Source organism: Sciurus vulgaris, assembly GCF_902686455.1.
Source record: "Sciurus vulgaris genome assembly, chromosome: 8".
In the NCBI taxonomy this organism is placed as follows: Eukaryota; Metazoa; Chordata; class Mammalia; order Rodentia; family Sciuridae; genus Sciurus; species Sciurus vulgaris.
Window position 1 is genome coordinate 82,195,315 of NC_136468.1, and position 26,040 is coordinate 82,221,354.

Consider the following 26,040-nt stretch of genomic DNA (forward strand, 5'->3'; position numbering starts at 1 on the left):
CATCCCTATGACCAAAATACCTGACATAAAAACTTAAAGTAGGAAAGATGTATTTTGGCTCATGGCTTCAGAGGTTTCAGTTCATGGTTGTCTGGCTCCATTGCTTTGGGCATAAGGTAAGGCAGAACATCATGGTGGAAGGATGTGTGCTCAGTTGTGTGTGTGTGTGTGTGTGTGTGTGTGTGTGTGAGAGAGAGAGAGAGAGAGAGAGAGAGAGAGAGAGAGAGAGAGAGAGGTGAGAAGTGGAGAGGGGCCAGTTTCAAGGAGTACCCTTCCATGGCATATTCCCGGTTACCTATTCCTCCAACTAGGTCCTACCAGCTACAGTTTCCATCACCTCATAATAGTCCATTTAGATCATCAATTTATCAAATGGATTAATCCATGGATGAAATTAAAGCCCTCATGATCCAAACATTTCTTAAAAGCCCCGCCTCTGAACCTGGCTGCACTGAGGACAAAGCCTTCAACACATGAATTTTTTTGGGGGGGACACTTCATATCTAAACTATAACAAATATGTGTGCAAACTATAAACGAACCACATCCAATTATAGGATTGACCTACCAGCTTATCTCTCCAGTTACTTTGTCCTGAGAGACCAGCCTTCCTAATACTTGGGCTCTGATTTTACTACCCTCTGACTTTGGGATGAACATTAGTAATGATATGTCTTTGTAGGAAATTAGAGAAAAGGAGAAGAGCAAAGTAGGAATAGTTAACCCTGTTCACTTCCTGCAGGTGACCTCAGGCTTACTGTGACTCTTGAACAAAAGTGAAAGTGCTTGTACAGTGACCTATCCTCAATTCAATCTCCCTAGGATCCAGTAATGTGCACTTCTTCTGCCCTTTGAGGCCTAAGGATAGTGAGGCCCCCCTCCCCTGTTTCTAATTCAGGAATTCTATACTATCACTGGCTCCATATCTCATGTTTGTAAATAGTTCTTTAATTATCAAATCCCCCCAAATTATCCAATTTAAATGTGATTCACCACCAAGAATCTGGTGGAATCATACAGCATATTTAAGTACATGGGATAACAATGTACAGTTCACTACAGACTAATTCCTAACATAGAAGATATTTGTGAAGAATAAAATAAAAAATTATAAATCCAGTATGACCATAGCCACATAAAAGTGAAGCAAATAAAGTTCATCATGAAAATCTAGCAAATCTTCTAAATTTTGTGGAATATAAACATATAACCTTTTGAATGCAAAAAGGAATGATTTAAAAGTGAAGGCATGGTAAGAGCATGCCTAGAGGAATCTGGAAAGACTGTAAGAAGTGACATTAGCAGTGATTCTTGACGATCTCACAGGACAAATAAGAAAAAGGGGAAAAACATGTCTGGCAAAGAATGAAGCCATGAAAAGGCAAGTGAAAGTCCAGCAGAAGGCCAAGACTCTGCTCTGTAGTTGGAGTTGGAAAGGGACGGGGGAATTTTATAGAAAAGGGTACTGGGAATGTGATTGGGGGTCAGAATGTCCAAGGTTTCATTGTTGGTGATAAATATCCACTTTATGGCCTGGGAGAAAGACAGGAAGTGGTATAAAATGAATCATAAAAGGGTTTGAGAACAGGATAACCATTTTAGATTTGGGTTTGAGAAGAAAAGTTCTTCAAGCACTCTGGAGAAGGGATGGCTGGGAGTTTCAGAAAAGAATGATAAAGCCTGTACTAAGGAGATTTGCTAAAAAGAGTAGAGAGGTCAGGCATGTTGGCACAGGCCTGTAATCCCAGGGACTGGGGAGGCTGAGGAGGGAGGATTGCAAGTTCAAGCTAGCCTCAGCAACTTAGCAAGGCCCTAAGAAACTCAGCAAGGACCTAAGCATCTCAGCAAGACCCTGTCTCTAAATAAAATACAAAACAGAGATGGGAATGTGCCTTGGTGTTTAAGTGCCCCTGGGTTCAATCCCTGCTATGAAAAGAGAGAGAGAGAGAGACAGAGAAGAAAGAAGAAAGAAAAGACTTGAACAACTCACTAAAGTGGTATTTACATAATTTATAAACTATTAATATTCAAAAGCACCCAAAGGAATGAACAATCAGAAGAAACCAAGGAAAAAGTCATGACATACATTCAGCACCCTACAGTGTTCTTCAAGGAGGACTAATAAAATCTAACAAGGTCCATCCAGAGTTCTAGATCTGATGTGGGCACCCACTGAGAAGAGATAATTGTGTCCTGGTACTGGTACCTCTGGGCAGGGTCCAGCTATTGCCACTACTCCCTGCTGAAGTCATGGTCACATCTCTTTAACAATATTCCCCAGGTCATTATGAATTACTAATCACTAGGGAACGGGGAAGTGACATAAAAGGACATGCTTTTAGTGATTTTCATAATAATACATCATTAACCTTTCCACCAAAGACTTGTTTCATATTCTATTTAGATGGAATAAAAATTTATATAAACATCCTGCCATCCATTGTATACTACACTTATTCATCCATTCTTTTTTTCCAAAAAGAACGTGAGAAATGAATGTCCTCTAATACTGAACGAACCAGGAATAACCAGCATGATGTTTATTAAGCAACTACATGCCAGGCTGTAGTTGTGCTAAGTCCTCTGAACTCAACACAGAATTAAATAAATTTCTGCTATTTTAGCACTCAGAAACTTGGAAAACAAGAAAGACAAGAAATAGATAGCTTAACTATGGAGTTAAGGGAAAAATAGCTGAAATATAAGCAGAACACATTGTTGGGAGGGGCAAATTAGGGACAAGCAAATATACCTGTGAGTAACAGTCATGCTACTTAGAATTGGTGAAGCTCAAATTGGAAATGAGAAGTCTGACACAGAACATAGAGAAAACCACTTTTCAGAAAAGAGTATGGGTAAAGGTGAAAGGTCGGAAAACCCATGGTGAATTCATGGAGCAGCAGATCATTCTGTTTAAGAGGAGAGGGGACGGTGTCATGTTTAGAAGAAGATTATTATCCAAGTTTCAAGGAGGTGGGCTGGGTGGATCTGACTGTGAAATGGGCGTGGAATTTTTTTTTTTTTACTGTGATTAATAGATTGTGATTTAAGTATTTTAATTCAGGGAAGAGATGACTATATTTTCATCTTCCAAAAGATGATTTTTTCTATAAGGACCAGTTTGAGGTTACTTAAAGAGTTGATGGTGGAAAGATCTTCATTACAGGATTGCAGCTGACAAAGTAAACAAACCAGGATTATCTAGCATACACCCATAAAAGGAAAGAATAATGCCTGGGGTATGCTCCAAAACAATGATAGTCTCTTCTGTTACTTTAGCTTGTAAAGATTCCAATGACAAAAGTGTTTCCATCTTTCACTGCACTTGTGTATCATATTGAAATGCACATTTTTATAAATTCCTTATATTTCTGAATCATTAAAGGATTAATTTATGAGACCTGGGATTAGTGTTTGAAATATTTTGAAGATTTTATTACATATCACCAACAGATTGCAAGAAGGTTAAAGACAATTTACAATTCCACCATAAATGCATTCTTATTTCAATCTTCAATTGCTAGCATTAAGTGTTGTTTTTCTGAAAAAAAGTCTTTGAGCATCTGATGTGTGATAAAGGCATCTTATTTCTTTTCTTGTGTGGGGGTGGGTAGAGGTTGCAGGGGTATCAAGGATTGAATCCAGGGAAACTTTAGCACTGAACCACATACCCAGCCCCCGTTTTTCTGTGACAGGGTCTTGATAAGTTGCTTAGGGCCTTGTTAAATTGCCGAGTCTGCTTTGAACTTGAGATCCTCCTGCCTCAGGCTCCAGTTACTGGAATATTAGGCCTGTGCTAGCATACCTGGCTCTTTTCTTAAATTAGTGTTTTTTGATGACTAATGAAGCTGAACTTTCCCTAACTGTCTTTTAAGCATTTGTATTCCCTATCCTTTTAATACATTTATCTATTGTAGACTAAATGTTTCTAATCCATTTGTATGAACATGCTGTATGGTTTGCACATTTATGTTCCTCTGGGATATTGATAAGTGTATCAATTTTTTAAAAATCATCCAATTTGTCAGTTTGTTCTTTTGAAATTGAATAAATTATTTTTACACTTATAAAGAACTTTTATTCAAGTATCAGAAAAAAAGTGTCACATATGGTCTTATAGCTTTACACTAAGACCTTTATTCCATCTTAAAGTAAGTTTCTGGATTAATTCTCTTCTCCAGAGAGCTGACAATTGTCCCAACATCATTTGTTGAATTTTTCATCCCCTCTCCACTGATCTCGTGGAGCATGTTTTATGTTATGTGAAATTATTACTGATTTTGAGATCTATTCTTGAGCTACCCTATTTACCAATTTACTAAATGAGTCATTTCTTTTCCAAATCAGATTACAACATCTTTGAGAAAAAGGATTAGGTTTCATTGATGCTTTTATTTTCTATAGGCCCTATCACTTTACACATAGCAAATGTTCAATAAATATTTATATGTTTTTTTAAACCAATGCTTAAATCAAACATCCTGTGCCTCATTTACAAAGAATTTCCTCACTATGTTAAAAGGTCACATTCTTCAAGGTGAAACATGAAGTAATTTTGAAATTAGAGAAGAGGGCTGAGAATGGCAGTGTTCCAAGTATAAAAATTCCATGTGAATTTGATTAGAATAATTTAAATTTTGTGGTGACTTCATTCTCCAGAGGCCATGTGATCATGAGAAAATGCTGAGAGGGAGATTTGTAGTTGTGGGCTTGCTCTGAGTTATTGAGGTTCAGAAAGTCCTTTAACTGTGCAATGATGTGCAAATCAGTCCACATACCACAGTGGCTCAACAGATGAATTCTGTCAGTGGTGAAATGTTGCCTTTATAATGCCTGCTGATACCTCTATTTGAGAGAACCAGCTGTCAGGCCTTAAAACTACTGTTCATTGAAAGCCATGACATTTAATACTCATGTTCATTTACACTCCTAACCACACATAAGTTTAAACATGCTAAATTTTAATTAAAATGCACTATTAAGTATTCGTGCCTCTGTCATGTACACATAAGTGAAGCTGTCTTATAGTTGTATATCAAATTGTACAAGAATGATTTCAGACTGAAAAGATTACAGAAGAATTTTGTTGGATTAAGTAAACATAAAAGTAGTTTGTCATAAAGAATGCTGGAGGTATAGGCTTCCATATAAAGACATACTTGCTCTGTCAATGTAAGAAAAGAATTGTAGAGTTACTAGAAAAGGAAAGGTATGTGTTCAGCAAAATCAAAGGTATTTGTTATTTTTCCGTAATGTACAAGTCTGAAATTAAGTATTTATGTATTTTCAATGTTATGTATATCATGAAGATAAAAAGAATTCTAATTACCATTATAAAAACCTTAGGGATAGTGCATGGTGAATTCTAACATGTTTCTCTCATGATCGATCTTTTGATTTTCACCACCATTGTATTGGGTAAAGTATGTGTGTGTGGTATGTGCTTGTTCTTGTATTTTTTAGATGAGACTTTAGATTCATACCAAAACTGAAGGTAAAGTACAGAGAGTTTCTATACATCCTTTCCCCTGTATCTGCATAGCTTCCCCGACAATCAACATCCCATAACACAATGATGCTTGATGAACCTACACTACCACATCATCACCCAAAGCCCATAGTTTACATTCAGATACATTCTTGCTATTGTACACTCTATTTGCTGTTGTATCATGACATGTATTCACCCTTTCATACAGAATAGTTTTACTGCCCTAAGAATCCTCTCTGTTCTGACTGTTCAACCCTCCAGCCCATCCAGCCCCTGATCTTTTTCTTGTCTCCATAGTTTTGTCTTTTCCAGAATGTCACATAATTGAAATCACACAATCAGTAGCCTTTTCTGGTTGACTTAGTAATGTACATTTGAGATCCCTCCATGTCTTTTCATTGTTGAATACTTCACTTCTTTTTAGTGCCAAATATTATTCCATTGTCTGGATATAGTCTGGTTATCTGTTAATCTATTGAAAGACATCTCAAGTGGTTCTATAAGTTTGGACAACTACAATTACAGATGATATAAACATTTATGTGCAGGTTTTTGTGTGGACATAGTTTTCAACTCTTTTGAGTAAATACCAAAGAGTATAATTCTTGGATGGTTTAATTTTGTAAGAAAATGCTGAGCTGTCTTTCCAGAGTGGCTCTGCCACTTTGCATCGCCACCAACAGTGATTTATGGTTTCTGTTGCTCCACATCCTTGTTAGAATTTGGTGTTGTGAGTGTTTTGGATTTTAGCCATTCTAATAAGAATGAAATGTTATTTTAATTTGTAATTTAGTTACTTTACTATTGTTATCACATAAATGAATAAACAGAATTACAGGAAAATTATTTTCCCATGATTCTATAGATACTAAGTATCAGATTCAACTTAGCTTTTTCATATTTCAAACTCCTTTTCAATTTTTATTTTATGGTCGCCTAGCCAGGTAAGAATAGATATTCATATTTTCACATGTAGGACACTAAAGGTTAATTTACAGTAACTTTTCTTACCTCTCTTAGTTTAAGTTTCTCCAGAAGACCCTGAGACAAGGAAATATCATGGAGTGCAGGGAAATGAGGAGGGAAAGGCAGTCAAAGAAGAAAATGTTTGAATCGAGTTATCACTATGGGCAACGAACAGCTTACTCCTACAGGGATCATGGGGAGAGGTGCTCAGTATTACTAACAATGTAATGTGTGACAATATGAGTCCTTATACTGTTTGAGACTGGTTGAGAATTTAAAAATTTATATATTTACAAAGATTATTTAGAAACTTTTACAGCAATTTAACATTTTTGTGACTTCCATTTTTCTAAGAATTCATTTTATTTTATTTTTATTTTTTAAAGTATCAGTCCATGATGAGGTAAAAAAAAAACTAGTCCCAAAATAGTAAAGAAAATCAGGCCCAAAATGATTCCATCAAGGAGCAAGGGAACTGGGGTATTTTTACACCTCCCTTCTTGTCTTACAGGTATACAGTTGAGACAATATCCAGGAATTTTCACTCCCAAGCACTTCAAGTGGATGTTCAATGAAGCAGTAAGGTGAATCAGACTTGAGAAGGTCACCTGCCATAATTAAGTAGATAAAGCTAAGAAATCCATTCAAACATCATCACATCTCTACAATTATTGTAAAAATGAATGAAAAGCTAAAGAAGCATTAGTTTTCTGTGTGTTATAAAAGGACATCAGAAAACTGAGATTAGTCTATGCACAGATAAAATGCATCATTTTAAAGTATCCATATTTTCCACTGACTCAGGGACATTAAATAATTTACCCAAAGATGAAGAGATGGTTAGAACTCATTCCTGTGAGTTAGATACTTACTACTGTTATTTAGGCCTCCTTTATTTTATGGTCTTATTCTATCTTGGTCTCCCAACCCACTGCTGAGTCTATGGGATCCCAATTTCTTTCTAATAATTTTGTTTTTCAGTTATAACAACCACGATATGACTCTACTATTTGAAACCAAAAGTTATCACTGATAAACAGTGGTTGAAAACAGTCTGATCTCTGATTCATGCTTGATCAGAAATTCTCTTAAAAAATTGAGGTTTGTCTCTGCCATTCTGGGTCTCAGTTTCTACATTTATAAAATGGGAACGACTCACAAGTTTGATTCTTGGGAAATTAGCCTGCAATATATTCCCCCCCCCCCCAAAAAAAAGAAAGAAAAAAAAAAAAGGTTTCTTTTTCTAGAGAACCTAATACATGTTGGCCTATTTGAGTTTCTGGAAATTTCTCCAGGCAAGGATTTAATTTAACTTTAACCCAGTATTTCCTAAGTTTAATCATGGGAGTCTTATTTCAGAAAACATTAACATTTCATAGACTCAATCATCCACAGACTATCTTGGCAAGAGACACTGATTCTAGCAGTTCATTTTTTTAAATGTGCACCTGACACTGGACTTTGACAATAAACACACATGAAGTCTATGTACTAACCTATTGTAGTAGAAGATGTTTAAACTTCTCTGCATATAAGAACCATTGAGGGGGCTTGTTGTAGTATAGGTTACTAAGCACTATATACAATACCTACTAATTCAGAATCTCCTGAAAGAGACACAAGGATTACAGCTCAGAATTACTCTGCAGGTGATTGTGGTATAGGCAGTCTTCACTCTGCAGTACAATGAGAAACACTGTCTCATTGAACATTTCAGAGGGAAGTATCTTTCAGTGGCTTAGGTCCTCTATCATTGGATGAAGCTAGAAGTCATGATCTGAATAATTTATGCACCAGTGAGACCATTCATTATCTCCTGTGAGCTATAGATGAGGTAAGTTCATAGTCAACTTATGAGTATCCACTGAAAAACTACTTAGTAGTTCTGATCTCAACTTCAGAAAGATATAACATTAAATGTGAATATAGCTATAGGTACAATCAGAGGTTCAATGATGTGGGCAAAATTTGGTTAAAGTATGGATACTCAATCAAAAAAGTGGGTTTTCCAATGTCTCCCTTACTTCTGCCTATAATTTCTTTATTCACCATTAATGAAGTTAGTGAGAAATCAAGGTTAAAGAAGTAGGGAAAAAACTTATGTCATCTAATTTTATGACTTATTAACAACTCAAATAATCTGATGCTAGGAAGTCTGGAATGAATAGCTAAATATTATTTTTAGACTATCTGTAAATTTCATTTGCTCTCATTACCACAAAGTGATGAAAAATTAGCTGCCAGAAATTTCAAAATTAGACTGCAAAACATGATAGAAAAACAGGAATTGGTGATGTCATCATGACCTGAACATTTTTTTTTTCTCTTCAGGTAATATGAGAACAATGCTGCACTTCTTCACAATATCCTATACATTTTTTTTACAGGAAAAAAGATGAATTACTGTGACCAGTGACATTTATTGGAAACAAGCAAACATGTTCCTAGGTTGCTAGCTATATTTACTGTAAAAAAAACTCTACAGATGATATGCAGGATTTCACAAGAATTTACTTTTATCTTTATAGCTCAAAAATGTAAAGATAACTTGTTTATAAATAAGTTGCAGGATTACAACCTAACACCTAGGATTTTGTGTTTTATTTCATTTTGATAACCAGAGTTACAACCTCTTTCCAACTGGGAAGTGGTGATAAATGGTGCTGTGCTTATTCTTCAACAACTCTATAAAACCGGCATCCTGACATTTATTTGCAAGGGCTTCACATCACAAAACTTGCACACCCTTCTTTCTAAATGGCTTTAAACTTTCCAGAAGCAGATTTATGAGCTTCATTTTATTCCTCTTGCTACACAGTTGTTTTTGTCTTGGTATATAGAATATATTAACACTTAACAAAACAAAACAAAAATAGTACACACCTTATAAGTTCCACAAAGTTACAGCCATTCTTATTTGCATTTTTATGTTTTATTGAATATTGTAACTGCCGTTTAAAATGTAGCATAAAGAGGTAAAATTTAAAATAATGTCATGTATCTTTGGTGTGACTGTCACTTTATAAGCTGGACTTACATATCTTTATGTGAATTGGGAATTCAACCTTTTTCCTTAATTGCAGCATTTCTTTCTGTTGTTTCAAGGGTGACTGCATTCCTTAGGCTTGTGACATCATCTCTGGAAAACAAACATGCTGCCCAACTGAAGAGTCACTAATCAGATCTAGAGTATGTTACTTGTATGTTCAACTTTTCAAGTCTTCACCCCCATTCCAACTATTTTTCAGGCCCTTCCTTTGAGGCTTACAAAAACAAAACCATAGCTATTCAAACTTGAAACCAAAGAAAGAAAGTTGTTAATGAAGTAGAGTTGGATTTAGTTTTTTACTTAATGTGCATAGCTGGTACTAGACTTGAATCAGTTTTTGAGGTTTGAATCATGCCTTTGGTCTCTCAAAAGTATCTGCTTTGTAGTTCCAGAGCACTTTTTCCAGCTGGGTTTCTGGTTTGATGGGCCTGTTTTGTGCACCCCAATGTACGATACACACCTGATAAAAGGGGAGTTTTCAATGTTGTGGTGCATTAACCAGGTACTTTCCATTCACTCAGTTAATAATCAGAAAACAGAAAGAAAAGAAAGAGAGCCTCCTACTTGTTTTCTTACTCTAAATAAGGAGACGGAAACTATTAAATAAGGAGGGGAAACTCCCACATATTTCACCTTGACCTGGCTGGACTGGTCTGATGTCTGGAAGAGGCGGGTGTTCTATTAAAGAAAACGGGTAAGTTACTAGTGGAATACTGAGGGTAAGATTTCGAGATGGGGAAACTACTTCAGCCCCTAAAGGAAAAGGGGAACATTCATCACCCAGTCTCAAATTGGAAACCGTGTTTCCTTTCCAATCCCGGGAGCTGGGTTCCCTTTCTCTCTGGGTATAGAGGTAGTGACAGGACTCAGAGAAGGTCCTCTGCTTCCCCAGTTGCTCCAGCACCTAAATTTCTAAACTGCAAGCAGTCCATGCCCTCCCACCTTGTGTCCTTAGCTTCTCTCTGGCTCCTTTGCTGCCGTCTGTAACTTCTTTGTTCCGTTTACTGGGAAGGTGACGATTAAGGTCAAAAGACAAACTGTAACCAGCAAAAGCCCAGAGCCACATCCAGACCTTGGGGAAAAGCAAGGCTGTCCAGCTCAGGGGCGAGGCTCTGCGTAAAGGAGTAGCGAGAAATCTCGGCAAGTAGCTCCGGGAATAGCCCCTGCGGAATCATCCAACTCTCGAAAGGCTGGGAGACACCGGGCAGCCTTGGGATGGGACGGAGGGCGAGCTCCTAACTCTGCGTGCATAGTGGGCAGCGCACACCCGCGGAGCAGAGCTCTGGAGGCGGGGAAAGGCCCCTGGACTCCACTTTGTATGCAGCAGCTGTGGGGCAGTGAGTATCTTTGAACAAAGAGCGCGCAGTGCAGGGGTGAGAGTTCGCGGTTTGCTCACAGCTGCCACTCGTGCTGAGGAAGTCTCCCACCACACCGCTTGGGCTAGCTTTGGGGTGCAGGATTCCAGGGAAGAGGGAAAAGGGAAGGCGGCGTGCTATTCCTGTTGCGCGGCTACGCACCAGGAATTCTTGTGAACGGTGGGAATGGCAACTATCTGATCCAAGGGGGAGAAAAGGAGCTGGAGTGAGCAAAACAAAGAGCGAGTGTGGGCCGCGGTGACTTCATGCCTCACCAATGTCCCGCCCACGCTACTCCGAGCTGTTGCTGCTGCTGCTGCCCGGGCGCCGCCGCCCCTACGGGCAACCCGGCAAGGCGCACCATAGCGTGGGGCGGTTTCCTAGCAACTCCCGGTCAGAGCGCGCCCAGCTAACAGCAGGTTGGGACCCCCAACTTGGGGGTGGGGGAGACAGGGCAGGACCACCTTAATCCTGTTCATCGCCAGCCTCCTCCATTGCATCCTCGCTGTGTGCACCCCAGAGAACGCCAGCTGCCAGGGGTCTGGGACGCCTGAGCCAAACTCTGAAGCCAAAAGGACTGGGGCACGAAGCCCCCGCCCCGCACGGCTGGGCTCTAGCACCCCCGCGGAACCTCCCCTCCTGCGCTAGCGCCGTGAGCTCCAGTTCTGGCTAGACTGGAAGCAGAAATGCCTTGCTCTGTGCTTGGGGGCGTCTACAGGCGCTTCTAGAGCGCTCCCAGAGCTGCCTTCCCAGCCTTTGGCACCCCGAGCCTCAACCTTCATCAGTCAGAACGCTTTTGCCTGTTCCTTGCCCGCTGCTCCGCTGACGAGGCTGCAAAACTGCAACAAAGTGGAGCTGGCCTCCCTGCCCACCTGTGGAAGAAGCTCGCGCAGATTGATGCGCCATCGACATTTTTCCCCTTTCGGCCTTCTGGCGTCCCCTCCCACAGATGCGGCATCGCCCAGTGAATATACATTAGGGTGATCCCCCAGCCTCGGGCTTTGTTTGGGTTTGATTGTGTTTGGCTCTTGGCTAAGCTGATTTATGCAGCAGAGCCCCATCGGCTGGAGAGAAACAAAAGCTCTTTTCTTTGTCCCGGAGCGCGCTTTCGAGCCCTCGATCGCGTCGCCGCCGCTGGCCATCGGCCGTCGGAGGAGGTGCTTTTCGCGGAGTCTCCAGGGCTGGCCGTGTGGAACTGGGAGGGCCGCGGGGGCCCTGAGATGCAGAGCAGTGCTCGGGCCCACGTACCTGCACAGCTTGCTCCGAGCCGGGAAATCCGCCTGCGGGGCCTGCGGGAAACGTCCTAGCGATCCTCAGTCTGCGGGCCCCGAGGTGCGCCCGAGAGGCAAGAGCGCGCTACAGGAAAGAAGCCAGGCGGCAGGCGCGGGTCGGGCTGCTTTGCATTATGTGCGGCTTGGCCCTGGCTTTTTTTACTGCTGCATTTGTCTGCCTGCAAAACTGCCGGCGAGGTCCTGCCTCATTTCTTCTGGCGGCCTGGGTGTTTTCACTTGTTCTTGGACTAGGACAAAGTGGTAAGTTGTTTTGTTTTATTTTCTTCTCTTTGCCCCAAGTCTTGGGCTGGTACCTAGAGTTTCCTGGCCCGAGCATCTCGGCCAGGTAAGTGGGGGATGTCAGTCTGTCTGCCCTGGGAACATGAGAAACGTGTGTGTGTGTGTGTGTGTGTGTGTGTGTGTGTGTGTGTGTGTGTGTGTCAGCGTCCTCTACCGCAGGCGGCCTCAGAGAGGCCAGGTGTCAAGCATTTCCGCCCGGGAGTGACAGCAATAGCTAACTATACTAGGAGATACTGTATTGCTCCAGGCAGGGTGCTAGGGAAGCAGCGCTTGAATGAAAGTTCCGAAGGGAGCGTTTGGAGAGTGTTGCATTTAGGAATTGGGGTACATCCTTAAGGACAAGATCTGTATAGAATGTGCTCCACATATTTCTGGTATTTGATTCCACCAACCTTTAACTTCCATTTGACTCAAGGCTGTGGATAAACTGGTTGTAATAGAAGATATTCTTCCATTTTTTCAGTTCATGAAAGGAGATAGCAGCAATGCACAAGTTTCTTGTATCACAGGGCTCAGTTTGAGTAAATTGAATACTCTTGAGGAATATGCTCCTTTCAGCTTTTTCTTCAACAACAAAGACAAAAATACTTGCCTAGATAATTGAGCCTTCACTGAGCTCAATCTCTCAGACTGAGAAGCAGTGAGAACCCTGGACTAGGAGTGACAACTTTTAGTCCAGGCAAAGCCATTAATCAGGCAAGGGTGGCTCCAGTCCTGGCCAGACTGGAAACAGAAATGCCTTGCTCTGTGTTTGAAGGGTTAAAATCAAGAGTTACCTTGGTTTGGAAAGGTTAGCCCTTCATAACTATTTTGTACTCTTGTGTAAAATAGGGATAATAGTACCTGCCCTCCTTACATCATAAAGGAAAGTTCAAGTCAAATAACATATGAGAAGGGGTTGAGGGACTTTTGATTTATGTAATCAAAATCAAATATAAGGTGGAAGCATTGTATGTTAGTAAACCATAAAACAAGATAAGCAATGATAATCAACTTAGGATGAATTCTTACTGGATTCCCATATAGGTCAAACATTCATTTTTGCTCATGTAGTGACTATTTCAATACTTCAATTTTTTTTTTTTTCACTTTTTCTCTGTTTGGGCACCAAGTCATTAAGTTCTATTAGAGTTTTACTCTAACTTCTTTAGTTCAAGGAGTGTTTAATTAATAATTGTAATTGTTTTGTAGACTAAACTTTATTCCTGTGCCTTGAAATGATATGCCAAGTTTCTGCCTGAAGTTGATTAAAACAATCATCATAACCTTAGAAATAAGGGTTTATAATGGAAACATCCAGATAACTTCCTTTCATTGTTACATGTACAGTTGTCTAATATTTCTTTCAGGGAGACTTACCCAGTTATCTGAAATGGGGACAATTAGAGTAAATTTTTATCTTGTTTTTTTTTTTTTTCTTTCTGCTTACATATGATTTCAAATTAAATGAAACTTAATGCAAAGGAAAAGGTAGCATTAATTATCAGTTATCTCTGGAACATGTATTTGTTGCAGCAGATTTTCCATTGTGCATAATTCCATCCTGTATAAATAAGTAGCAGAATGTTTTTCTACTTTTAGTAAACATACACATATATACCCTAGCACCAAAACTTATATCAACAGAGTATATTTTGTTCCTCATACATAGTCAAAGGAAAATGTCCTGCTTTCCTCTATAATTTTTTAATAATAATAATCTTTAAAAATTCAGTGTGCTTGTAAAGATCAGTCAAGTTCTTGTGTAACATCATTGCATTTCCCTCCAGTGACCAAAACTGATTTAAAGTCAGTGTCATGAATGGGCCCCCTTGCACCTGCAGACCTGAAAAAGGAATGCTTACCTGAAATCAGAACAAGTCATCCTTTCCCCGTCTCTGTCAATATACAAAGGTTTCTGATTTGAATGGCAATTGAAAACATGCAAAAAATTTAAATTATAGCCAGTACAACACAGAAAATTAGAGATCAGCGTAAACTGTTGTACTTTCGTGATATAGCTACAAGTCTCAAATTATATGTCTTTACAGTGCAAATTAGATGCTTAAAGCAGGATAGAAATTTAGGTATCAATTACAAAGGAAATCTTGTTCCCATGCTCAGTAGTTTACACCAAGAAAATGTTGAGGGCAATAAAATCATACTAAAGAGACCATAAACTGCACAAGAACAACATAACGTTGGATTCGATTTTTGAAGTAGAATTTGTAGGTCTCAAATACATAGTATATTTTTAATAGTGAATGTATAGTGAATGGAGGGTTTTATAAGTAAAACCCAAATGTTTCTGATGTAGAAGAAAGTTTTTTTTTTTTCTTTTTTTAAATAAAAACTTTCCCTGGTGGAAATTATCAGCAATGACAAGTGTTATCAACAGTGATACCACGAAATGGTTAATGAGTAACTGGAAAACATAAAGAATACCTATTGAATAATATCTGAAGAGTTAATGTAACAATACTGTTATTTCCACATTTGCTTATTTTAAAATATTAGGGAAGAGTTTTATTATAGCTATAACAGTGACAGATTTCAAAATCGCCATTTTTTAAAAAAGTTATAATTATTATTACAATGAAATTTCATTTCCTATATCATGAACTATCAAGTGTTTAGCCTTTGAAATTGCTATTGACCAGATTAGCATTACTTTCCCTCAAAACGCATTTCATAGCATTAAGTGTTCTGAGAATTCTTCATGCTTTCATAAAGTCTTAGGAGAACTGAGACTTCACTTAAAAATTAAAATCTAGTCATGCAAAATACTTGCATATAAATTATCCAAATTAATTATATCATATGGCAAGTGAGAAATTTTGGGATCTCTTAGAAGTCATTTATTCTTGCCTTGTGTATAACAAGATAGCTCATATGATTTGAAAAATGCCAAAAAAATTTCTGTAACCCAACATATCTCCTTATCCTGCTACCACATCATCTGAAATTTTACCATTTAATGGATTCCTTCGGGTTAGCATAGTATTGATACTGTGTTTCTTTAGTTTTTAACATTGTGTTATGGACATTTTTAAACACAGACAGATGCAGAGAGAATGGTATAAGGAACCACCCATTAACCAGCTTCATTAACTATCAACTCAAAACTAAATCCCACGCACAACTAGTTCATCCACTTCCCCTAACTAAATTATTTTGAAACAAATTTCTCATGACATTTTATCCTAAAATATTTCAGCAAATTTAAGCACTACTGGAGGAGAAACACATTGTCATTAAGCTCTAAGTTTGAATTTTTTTTTTTTTTTTTAATGAATGTAGGTCCACAAGAATGTTCACAAGTTTAAAGGGAAGAACTGTGGAAGAGAGTAGAACAAGAAAAGACAGAAACAGTTTCTACCATTTACTTTACTGTTAAAGTTGTATTCAGAATCTATTTAAAAATATTTTTCTTAAAAAAGTATGCATATGTAACATCTTACTTTGGTATGCATGCATATGAAGAAGAAAAATAACATGAATAAATCTCTACTTTCCAAGACAAATGTTAATTGCGCTATCCCGGTGGACTCACTGCAGGTATACCTTGCTGAAGTTTCCATTTTAAGGATTTTCTTCCCCTCTCATTTGTATCATCCTCTATTTCTCACTCTCCTGTTGCTGTGAATCCTTGAAAGAGTTCTCCAAACTTGTTTTCTCCAGCCCTTCTGCTCACATTTTTTGAGTCTGTGGCAGCCAGACTTTCTTCATTACCTCTGCAGTCCCACTCTGTTCAGATCAGTTCACTTCCCCACCAAATCAGATGGCTAATTCACAGTCTTCATCTTGTTTGACCAGTCGTCTGTCAGGGAATTGACATGGTTGGAAACTGCCCTTTTTAGAAACACTTCTACCTACAATCTCTTGGTTTTAGTTCCTTTTCAATCTCTGATGTTGGTTCTTCTTCATCTTCCAAACTCCAAAGGTAGGAGTGGACCAGGACTCAATCTTTCAATTTTTTCTTCTTTTTTTTGTACTGAGTCTTGGTTGTAAATATCATTTCTATGCTGACACCTTCCAGAATATCTCTCCAGTCCTGACTCTTCACTGATCTCAGAGAGCTCAGTAAACTACCTATTCAACATCTCCACTGTGTGTCGAAAGGCAAAATGCATGCTAACGTATACAAAATCAAACACCCAATTTTCTTTCACAACCTTGCTCTTTTCACACTCTTTATCAACTCACTTAATGGCAAGTCAGCCTCGCAGGAGTTCAGGCTAATATTCTGGTCACATCCTGATTCCTCTCTATCTCTCATAATCCTTTTTATGACCTCTACTGCCAGCACTCTGCCCCACACCATCATCTTTGACTTAAACTCTCAAAAGCCTACTTTCCATCTTTCCTGCTCCACAGTGCAACCAGACCTATTTTTCAAAGGTACACTATCAGGTCCTATCATTCCCCCACTCAGAATTCTTTGTGGCTTTTCATTTTTCAGATGGAAGGCCATGTCCTTCCACTGTCTTCAGGATCCACATGAACCAACTCCTGATGATTGTCTGCCTCATCTTCTTTCCCTGTTCTTTTCTTACTTTCTTCCAGCCACACTGACCCTTGCTATACCCTAAATGCACCAAGAATGATCTGCCTCCAATCTTGAATGTCCTCTTCCCTACCCCCAGAATGCTCTTCCCTGAAATATATTGCTGATCCTTCTTTCTCATTTTCTCCCAGTTGGTTCAGATATCACCATATCAAAGAGGGCTATCCTGTTCTCCCTGTCAACCTCTTAATTCTGCCAGTTCCCTTTCCTAGCCCTTTGCACCTCCTGGTTCTACATACTTGCTTACTGTCTTCTTCCCCTCCTCCCATTCCTGAAACTACAATACAGCTCATGAGGGAAGGTGCTTTGTTCTCTTCCTTTGAAAAATGCCAATCATGTAAACGTACCCAATACACAACTCGTTGAAGAATGAAAGAACAAATAAGTTTTATCTCAACTGAATCTCGTATTGATCCCCTGTTCATTCAAGACAGGGTTTCATTAATCTCTTCTTTTTGTAACAAACAGGTGAACTTAAAACTCAGGTTCTGTTATATTTTAATAGAAAAATAGAACCTTCTTCCAAAAAAATAATAAAAGTATTTCTACATTTAGCAAAAACATAGGGGGAAAAGAGGACCTTAATGATTTTTTGTCCATTCAGATTTAATAAAGGCTGAAGCATTCCTACAACCTCTGTTTTTTCGAGAATTATAAAAAGTCTATGATATTTTCAGGTGGTAGAACCACATATAGAACTCTAAAAAGGCTTAACTGGGTGAAAAATGTTCTGAGAGTAAGTATATTAACTGATAATTCTTAAAAATGCATGTTTAAGTTTTAAAGATATTATAATATTTACTCATAAATACATTTGTCTGCCAAGTTAACCATACCTTGGTTATAGACTGAAAACAAGGTTAGTATTTTAAAACACCAAGAAAAATGGAGGGATATCTCAGAAAAGAAAGGGATTTTTTAATTAAAAGGATCTAACATAGGCAATTAACCAGACAAATATGATAATTAGTTTTCATTCCAACTAGATTTTTATGAGAACTGAGAAATATCATGATACTATGACACTATATTGCCTTTCCAAGTTTCCTGTACTCCTTTTTAAATGAAACTGTCTGGTAGAAAATATACTATTTGAGATCATCTGATCTTTGTTCTTTAACAGTTTAGAGTCTTTTCTGCTTCAACTGGTTAAATTTGATATACCCAGGTATAAATAGTTTGGTGTTAAATTCCTCACTTTGCTCTTGAACCTCCCCCAAGGCCATTTTCTGGAACACTAGAGGCTACTGTTTTGATCTAAGTTTCTTTAAACTTAAAAGAGGTAACCCAGTACACTGTTTGCCTTTGATGCAATTTTTCTCTTGTCTGTACTTATTAAGCAAAGGTCCTTAATAGCCTCCTCCTCGAAAGTGCCTGTTATACAGCATCTTCAGATATTGAAATACTCTCCTTTTTGTTGGTTTGATTCATAAGTAAGTAGCTTATACTAAAATTATGTCAGTTATGACATGCTCAAATCTTAACCTTGCCAAACTGACACAAGAAAATAGTCTTTTTATTTGTTCATCCAATAACCTAACAACTTTATAATCAATTTTATATGTACCTTTTCCAATCCTTCTTGTCCTCAAAACTCTAGTCCCTGTTGCATATAGCCCAAGTCTGTACAGTTAAAGGGTTTTGTTAGCAAAGAACTGTGAGGCCCTTTGTATCCTCCAATTATACATGAAATACAGTCTATAAACCATATTATTGATGATAACATATATTGACAATAATCCATAGAAAAACATAACAATTCATATTGGATTGTATTAAACTGAGCAATTAAATACTGAACTTCTTAAGTAGGTGACCTACTTGTTAATCTTTAAAAATGCATCTTTTCCAATTTTATCCTAAAGATATCATGTAGGTACGACTTCTACATACAAAGAAGACAGAAAATGGACAGAAAATGGAGCGCCCATATAGTTTAACAAACATTTGGGTAGCTTTCATTCTATTCCACATCTTGATGTAAATGATTAAACATATTAATCTTTAGAATAACACTGTGAGAGTCGAATTATAACCTCTGTTTTAGAAATAAGAACACTGAAGTACAGAGGAGATAAACAACTTGTACAGTGTCATCTAGCTAGTAAACAGAACAGATGGGATTTGTTCTCACTTGTATGTCCTCACAATTTCTTCAAAAATTTTTTAGTAGTTATACATTTGGCATGACTGTCAGATGGTGGAGGACCTCCCACACATGCCTTACCTGGTGATTCCTTGAACCCACCCCATAGCATGGGAAACTGTGGGAACCTTGCTGCCCACAGAGTCCCCTTGGGGGGATTTGGATTTGTGAATCATGGGCATGGTCAAAACACACTTTCCATGGAAGCCCCCAGAAAAATCTCAACTCACCTTAAGACACTGGCTATGGGAGTTTTCATATGTGAGTGAGAAAGGGACAGAAAACGTGGTTTTGTGGGGAGCGAGCGACCTGGAGTAAAATTTGGCTTCTCCTGTAACACTTGGATTTCCAATGTGTCATAGATGTGCATGACTTGTGGTTATGGGAGAGCAAGGAAAGAAGAAAAAGACTGACCAACTGAGTAGCTGGTTACCAGTTCAATTGAAAATACTCAAAGGGTCAAATTCATGATATGGTCAGCTCAACACAGAGCTAACTGTGTTTCTAGCCTTTTGGAGCCACTGTACTACATGTTGAAGTTCTATATTTTTAATACATTCTTATGATTTCCCCCATACGTTTTTACTAAATTATGCATTTTCTGGCTGTTCAGCTTTTGCAGTCCAGGCATATCTAGCAGGAGAGGTACCTAGAGCTTGACATTTCTAGGGGATGTCCTGGACCCCATGTATGTGCTACTTCAGACAGCAGCAGATGCTCACATGGCTTTGCTGTGAGCACTGGGAATACAGCAGAGAGCACAGCAAAGCCTTGCTCTCATGAGGCATGTATTCTACTTGAGAAGGACTAATACATGTGTGTGTGTATGTGTGTGTGTGTGTGGTTTGTGGGGTATGTGAGTGAGAGAGAGAAGTGAGAAAGAAAAATGAAACAAGGAATTGAATTGACCTGAGAAGGGCAGGCTGCTATTATACTTACAATGGGCAGAGTAGACCAATAAGGTGACATTAAATTTCTTTAATTTTATGCATCTATAGTTCATATAAGGCATTTCACAATCTTTCCTAGAGTTTATCTAGAAGAAGAAAGGGGGGGCAATATATGTTAGAGTTTTCAAGTTGATAGCTATATAGGAATGTTTTTCCTCCTTTGCTATTAAATAAAATTCTCACAAAGAGCTAGGTAGAAAAATGTTATAACTCAGCAAAAGGGTGACAAGAGAACCAGTGAGAGGGTGACACTGTATAAGATGATTCAAGGAAAACAGAGACTCTTCACAGTTCTTAACCTGACTTTTTTTCACAATGGTTTCCACTAGAGTGGAAATTCACCTTTATTGTATGAGTTTCCTAAGCAGGCTGCATCAATCCTTCCACGCCTGTCCTCTCTGCTCCAGATCTGCCATGGCTCCCCCTTGTCTTCAGGCTTCACAGCATGGTATCCAGCCCCCTCCCAGATCACTACCTGCTCAAACCTCTGTGCCTTGCTTATGTCCCATCTCTGCACCCACCTGTGACCTCCTTGAAGGGAGTCACTGAGCCTGTTGTTTTTGTGTCCAATCCCTGGCACAGAGTGAGTTCTCATAACTTATTTGGAGTGAAATGACTTCACAAATGAAGTGAGGATAGCAGTGAGCAATTGAAAATTGCACAGCTAAGCAAATAAACCCTAATCAGCTCTAAATCTTACTAGAATTTGAACTTAAGAGAAATGAAGTTTTCTTTTGAAAGTGGGTCATACCATAAAAGACACTTGTTTCTGCTTTCCAAGTCCACTCCAGAAAGTAATCTCTTGACCTTCCAGGCAAATCTTTAGTGAAGATCAAAAGCTCAGACTTCATATTCTTGAATCTTATTTAACTTTGTTTTTCTGTCAAAATTTCTGTAGCAGTTATTCCCAATCTTGGTAAATAAACATGAAAATACTCTTGATAATCTACCTTTGGTGTTGAGTTTTAAATGCATTTCTATTTAGGTTATAAAAACTAGAATTTGTAGCCATTTGTTAACAAAATACCAAAATATAGTAGTTAAAAAGACAAACTATTGCAATCCATTTAATCACTATACTTTCTTAAAGCACCTACAACTTTATGACAGGCATTATAATGAACTCTGTAGTTAAAGGGATAACAATTGTTAAAATTTGGGAAGGATTTCTAGAGGTCAGGCACCCTCTTGGATACATGATATGAAAATGTAATATATTTGTGAATGCCACAATCCTCCAAGTTAGAACTGTTATTACTATAAGTAAGAAACTAATTACAGAGAAATTGAATAAATTCTTCAAGGCCTCTTAGCTGACAAGTAATGGAATCAGGTCTGAATTGTCTGAATTCTGGGTTTGCCTCATCATTCTAAATCTCCATTATAGATTGCTTCCAGGGATGAGCCCAGTTCCTACCCAAGTCTTGGAGGTCCTGCAGCAGTCCTCCTCTGATTATGGTCCCAAACAGGGGCAAGGAGAGTACCCATCTAGAGTTTGTCATCCTCTTCTAGATCATCTCCAGAATTCTCTGTCCAACAAACCCGAAGCTACATTCAGGGCCTTTGTTCTGTTGACAAATCACATCATCCATGTTCCAAATCCTAAGCAAGGATGGCCAAATGTGTCTGATGCAAGAGAAGTAAACAGAGCTCAAACATGTAGGCTGGAGTGCCCAGGCTACCTGTGGTACAGAATGAATCCAAATGTGGAAGAAGAAAGGGACAGATCCTAGACAGGAGGGCATTGCTCACTGCCAAGTTCCCAGCCAGAAATTCAAACTTCAGATCTAGTCTTCTAAGTCATAAGTGCATATTTCAAGGAAGGAACATCAACTTATTGTGCTAAATGAGATCTTAGCCTAGTTTGTGTTAAATATTTATCTTGCTATTCCCACTGCTATTTACTCTCTTGCCCTTAACCCTGAAAATGTTAGGGCAGATTGTCTACTAGTTAAAATATTGTTGGGAGTGGGGCAGACAAACAATGGAAGTACCAGGTCAATTGTATAAAAGCTACCTTGTGTCAGTGAACTTTTAAATTTCAGTAAATAAATCCCTATTGGTATACTCCAACATCTGTACAGATTACTGAGTTCTACCCTCTTACAAAGTGTTATAATGGGAGCTAATGTGTGTATATTCTTAATTTAGTACTACATTTTATTTTCTGCTATTAATTTAAAACTTGTCACAGGCAAGAACATTTTACTGACATGAATGAACTAAATTTGGTCAAATTATTCAGCTGACATATTTAATATCTATAAGTGAGTTAATATGTTGAAAAACACCACCACATTGCCTTTGTGGAGTGAAAGGACAATTTTTCAATTTAAAACCAATCTTAATGTGACCTTCTTTCTACTTTCACAGTCAGTAAATTGGTATAATTTACACACCAAAAAACCAATGAAAGTCTAAATTACTTCCATTGTAAGTTTATAATTTAATTAAAACAGTCCCACCTTTCAACAAAAGTGCAGGGATCAGTTCTTGGTAGAAAATTATAATATTAAACAGATCTATTCAGATTATTTCCCTGTGCGAGGGGTATGGCTCAGTGGTAGATCACTTGCTAACCTGTGCCAGGCCCTGGGTTTGATCCCATCAGCACAAAAACATAAATAAATAAATAAAAATAAAATAAAACTTTTATTTTAAAATATCCATAACTCAAATTAATTTAGCAAGTAAAATTAAGATCATTAAATTAAAATTAAGTGTTGAATTATAGTGGTCTTCTTGAAGTTCATCTTACTTTTAAGATGATTTTGAAAGATGTTTTAAGTACTGCTATTCAAAGTATTAAAAATTCTTGTTTTGAAACATTAGATAAGGTCTTAAAGAGTGGCCTTTCATGCTGACCTTATCAGTGAGCCAGCTATCATGATTACACTGGTGACTGGTTTCAAAAATACTTTACCTCTCCTAGCAAGATTTTTTTTGTGTGTTTTCACTGATAAATAGTGCTAAATTTGTCAAAGACAGAGTCTTTGCAATTCCAGATATGCATTGGTGCCATTTGATTATTCTAGAATGTTGCCTAAGTAAATGAATTGTCACAGTCCACAAGGTGAAACAGTAATAGCCATGAAGGACTAGTCAGGGTCAAATCCCTGGGGAAGGATTGAATTTGTAAGTGAAGAGAAGGGCTGGTGATGAAGGCAAGAGAATGGGAGGCTAGAAATATTTTAGCTCTGAAAACCTGTAAAGAATATGTCTTCCAGGTATAAGAGGTGTACAGTGGATTCTTGCCATGGATGATTTGATATTGTGTATAACTTTGGACTTAACTTCTATTGATATTTCAAGATATACCAGTGGTAAATGAAGTTACAGTTGAAAGTAGTGTGATTCTAAGGTCCTTTCCTTGGAATTGAACTGTTGCTGGTACTAAGCAGAGACAGGGTCTTCGTGGAAAGCTTCATTCTTATGAATGGGGGTGATTACTCTGCTATAAAGGGATCTTAGAATATTTGGAAGTCAAAAAAAGTAATTAAAAGAAAATTTGAAAAATTCTCTTATAAGGACTGAGCTGACAGAATGTACCTTTAGGGATGCCAAACTAGGTGATGTCTTTTCTAATTGCCTTCTGGATAGGAGCTAAAACACTAGTCTGGCTATGTCTGGTCATGTAAGATATTCATTGACTATAGCTGAACAAAGAATACAAGAAAGTTGTGGGATGGTCAGGAATTGCGGTAAAACTGGATGTTCTAGTTGGAAACAAAGAAGTCATTATAGCAAACTGTATTTTTGGCAAAAAAACAATTTACCATGTCCAAGCTGGTCCCTTTCTTAGCACTAGGCATACCTCCCAAGGTATTGCTCCATTGTCTTTATGCATTTGGGTTGGATTTTTATGGTGAATTGAACACACATGGGTCATAACTTGCAAAAAAGAACCCTCTACAAATGATAGGTGAAGCTCGGGTTCCAAGAAAATTCATTTGGAAGGTGGTAACAATGAAAATAAAAACAAATACAGCACTCAAGAAGGAAGTCACAGTTTCAGCCATCCTGTTTTGATTGAAAATGTCCCTTTAGACAAGCATTTCAATTATAATCAGGTAGAATGAGAACCCTCAGGTGAGAGCCAATATCTAGAATCACAGTACCTCCTGACCTTTGAAGTTGGAAATAGAAACGTGAGGACTAAATATTATTAGTAAGAGTTCTTAATTCCAAGGATGTACCATATTTGATACCTCATGAAGAATTTAATCCAAGACTTCAATGCTCTGATGTGCCATGACACCTGATGGGTCTGTGAAGGCTTGAGAGAAGGGGCAGGGACTCCTGAGCACTGTCTGTGCCCTGCTGAAGGCAGCATAGTGCAGCTGGAGAATGAGGCCCAGCCCTCCCTATTAGGGTGCACAGGTCGTGAATATACACATCCAGGGCTGACCCTGGGCTGCTGGAGGTCAGCTTAGCATCAGTGCCAGAGCTCACAGTTCTCTGAGATTGGGTGCCTGGCTTCTGGGGGCAGAGGATGACTTAGAAGGATATTGTGAAAAGTCAGACATCAGGGCTTTGTGGAGAAATTCAGCTTCCCAGGGATGTGTTTGATTTTGAAACAAACAAACAAAAAAAGACAATGTTGCCTCTGACTGAACTTCCTGGCAGTGTAGGAATGTTTGGTCCCTCAGAACTATCACTGGATGTTACTCTTTTCTTCCTTACAAATTAACTTCTTAAATATTGATGGCATGAATTTTTTATTTCTCCTATACTAGATAATTCTAAATTCTTTGTGTTTAATTTTTTTACAGCAAAAAAAAAAAAAAAAAAAAAAAAAAAAAAAAAAAAAAAAAAAATCCCAGGTGTGGAATGCAGGTGTTCTTGGCATTTTGAACAAACTAGTTACTTCTACAATCACATCAAGGGACATCCGGCCACAAAATGCACTTGGGCCTTTGAGTTCTCTAAAGCGTCCACAATGTCAGAGAACCCACTAAATCCCCAATCCACTTGAAAATCTTCATTAAGGGTGCTTATTGATAAGCAGAGAACTAAATGCCATCCCAATAAATACCTTAACTTTTGGAGGCCCATGTGTTGTTCTGATTTGGATATGAGGTTACCCCCAAAGGTTCCTGTTAATCTAGTAATGTTCAGATTTGAAATGATTTGATTATGACAGCTATAACCTAATTAGTGGATTAATCCAGTTGATAATTTAATAATTTGAATGGACTAACTGGGTTGTACCTGGAGGGGTGAGGCATGACTGGAGGAGGTGAGTCACTGGAAATGTGCCCTGGAAGAACTTATCCTCCCTGTGGACCCCTCCCCCATTCTCTCTTTGCCTTTTGATTACCATGAGTGGAGCAGCTTTCTTCACCATGCCCTTTTGCCATGACACTCTGCCCAACCTTGGGCCCAAAGCAATGGAGTCAGTTGACCACAGACTAAATCTCTTAAATCATGAGCTCAATTTAAACTTTTCCTCCTCTCAGTTGTTCTTGTTAGGTATTTTGGCCACAGCAGTAAAAAATATGACTAACACTCCTCTCCAGCACAGTGTCACTCTTATACCTGACTTTCTTAGAAGAAATTTGGATTCCCAAGAACTTTACCTTCAACAGTGCAAGTTCATCTTTCTAGAGCTTTCAGGGGGCTGGACAGTAAGTGATCCAAGATAGTCCAAATGCATTAGTTATAGAAGTCTAGCTTATTAGATGTTACCCAAATATACAGTGACCTCCTCCATCCCAGGGATCACGAGGGCATGAATGCTGTGAGACTGGCAGGGAATTCCAAAATCCAAGATGGCAGTTCCAATCATGTGCATGCCTGTGGCACATTTGGCAAAAGGTCTTTCATCCATTTCTTTTCTAAATTGTTATCATGCAAAGGTGAGGTGTGGTGGGGTTCTGGGTGCTTTAGAGTTGTACAGTGGGCAGAATCAACACAAGCTCAGGCTGAGTTGAGTGCACAGAAACCTAGAAACACTGAGTTTGGAG

At 38.4% G+C, this 26,040-nt stretch overlaps 1 protein-coding gene across 12 annotated transcripts in view; it reads left to right on the forward strand.

The window, feature by feature from the left end:
• Positions 1-7,938: 7,938 nt before the first annotated feature.
• Positions 7,939-26,040, forward strand: part of ITGB8 (integrin subunit beta 8) — an 89,904-nt gene continuing 71,802 nt past the window's right edge. For 3 of the 12 annotated variants that reach the window (XM_079152315.1, XM_079152320.1, XM_079152312.1), the window contains exon 1: positions 7,939-8,291. In XM_079152315.1, the coding sequence (XP_079008441.1) occupies positions 8,287-8,291 (5 nt within the window). In that variant the 5' untranslated portion in view covers positions 7,939-8,286. The other 9 variants (XM_079152319.1, XM_079152311.1, XM_079152309.1 and 6 more) reach the window with 5 other exon arrangements.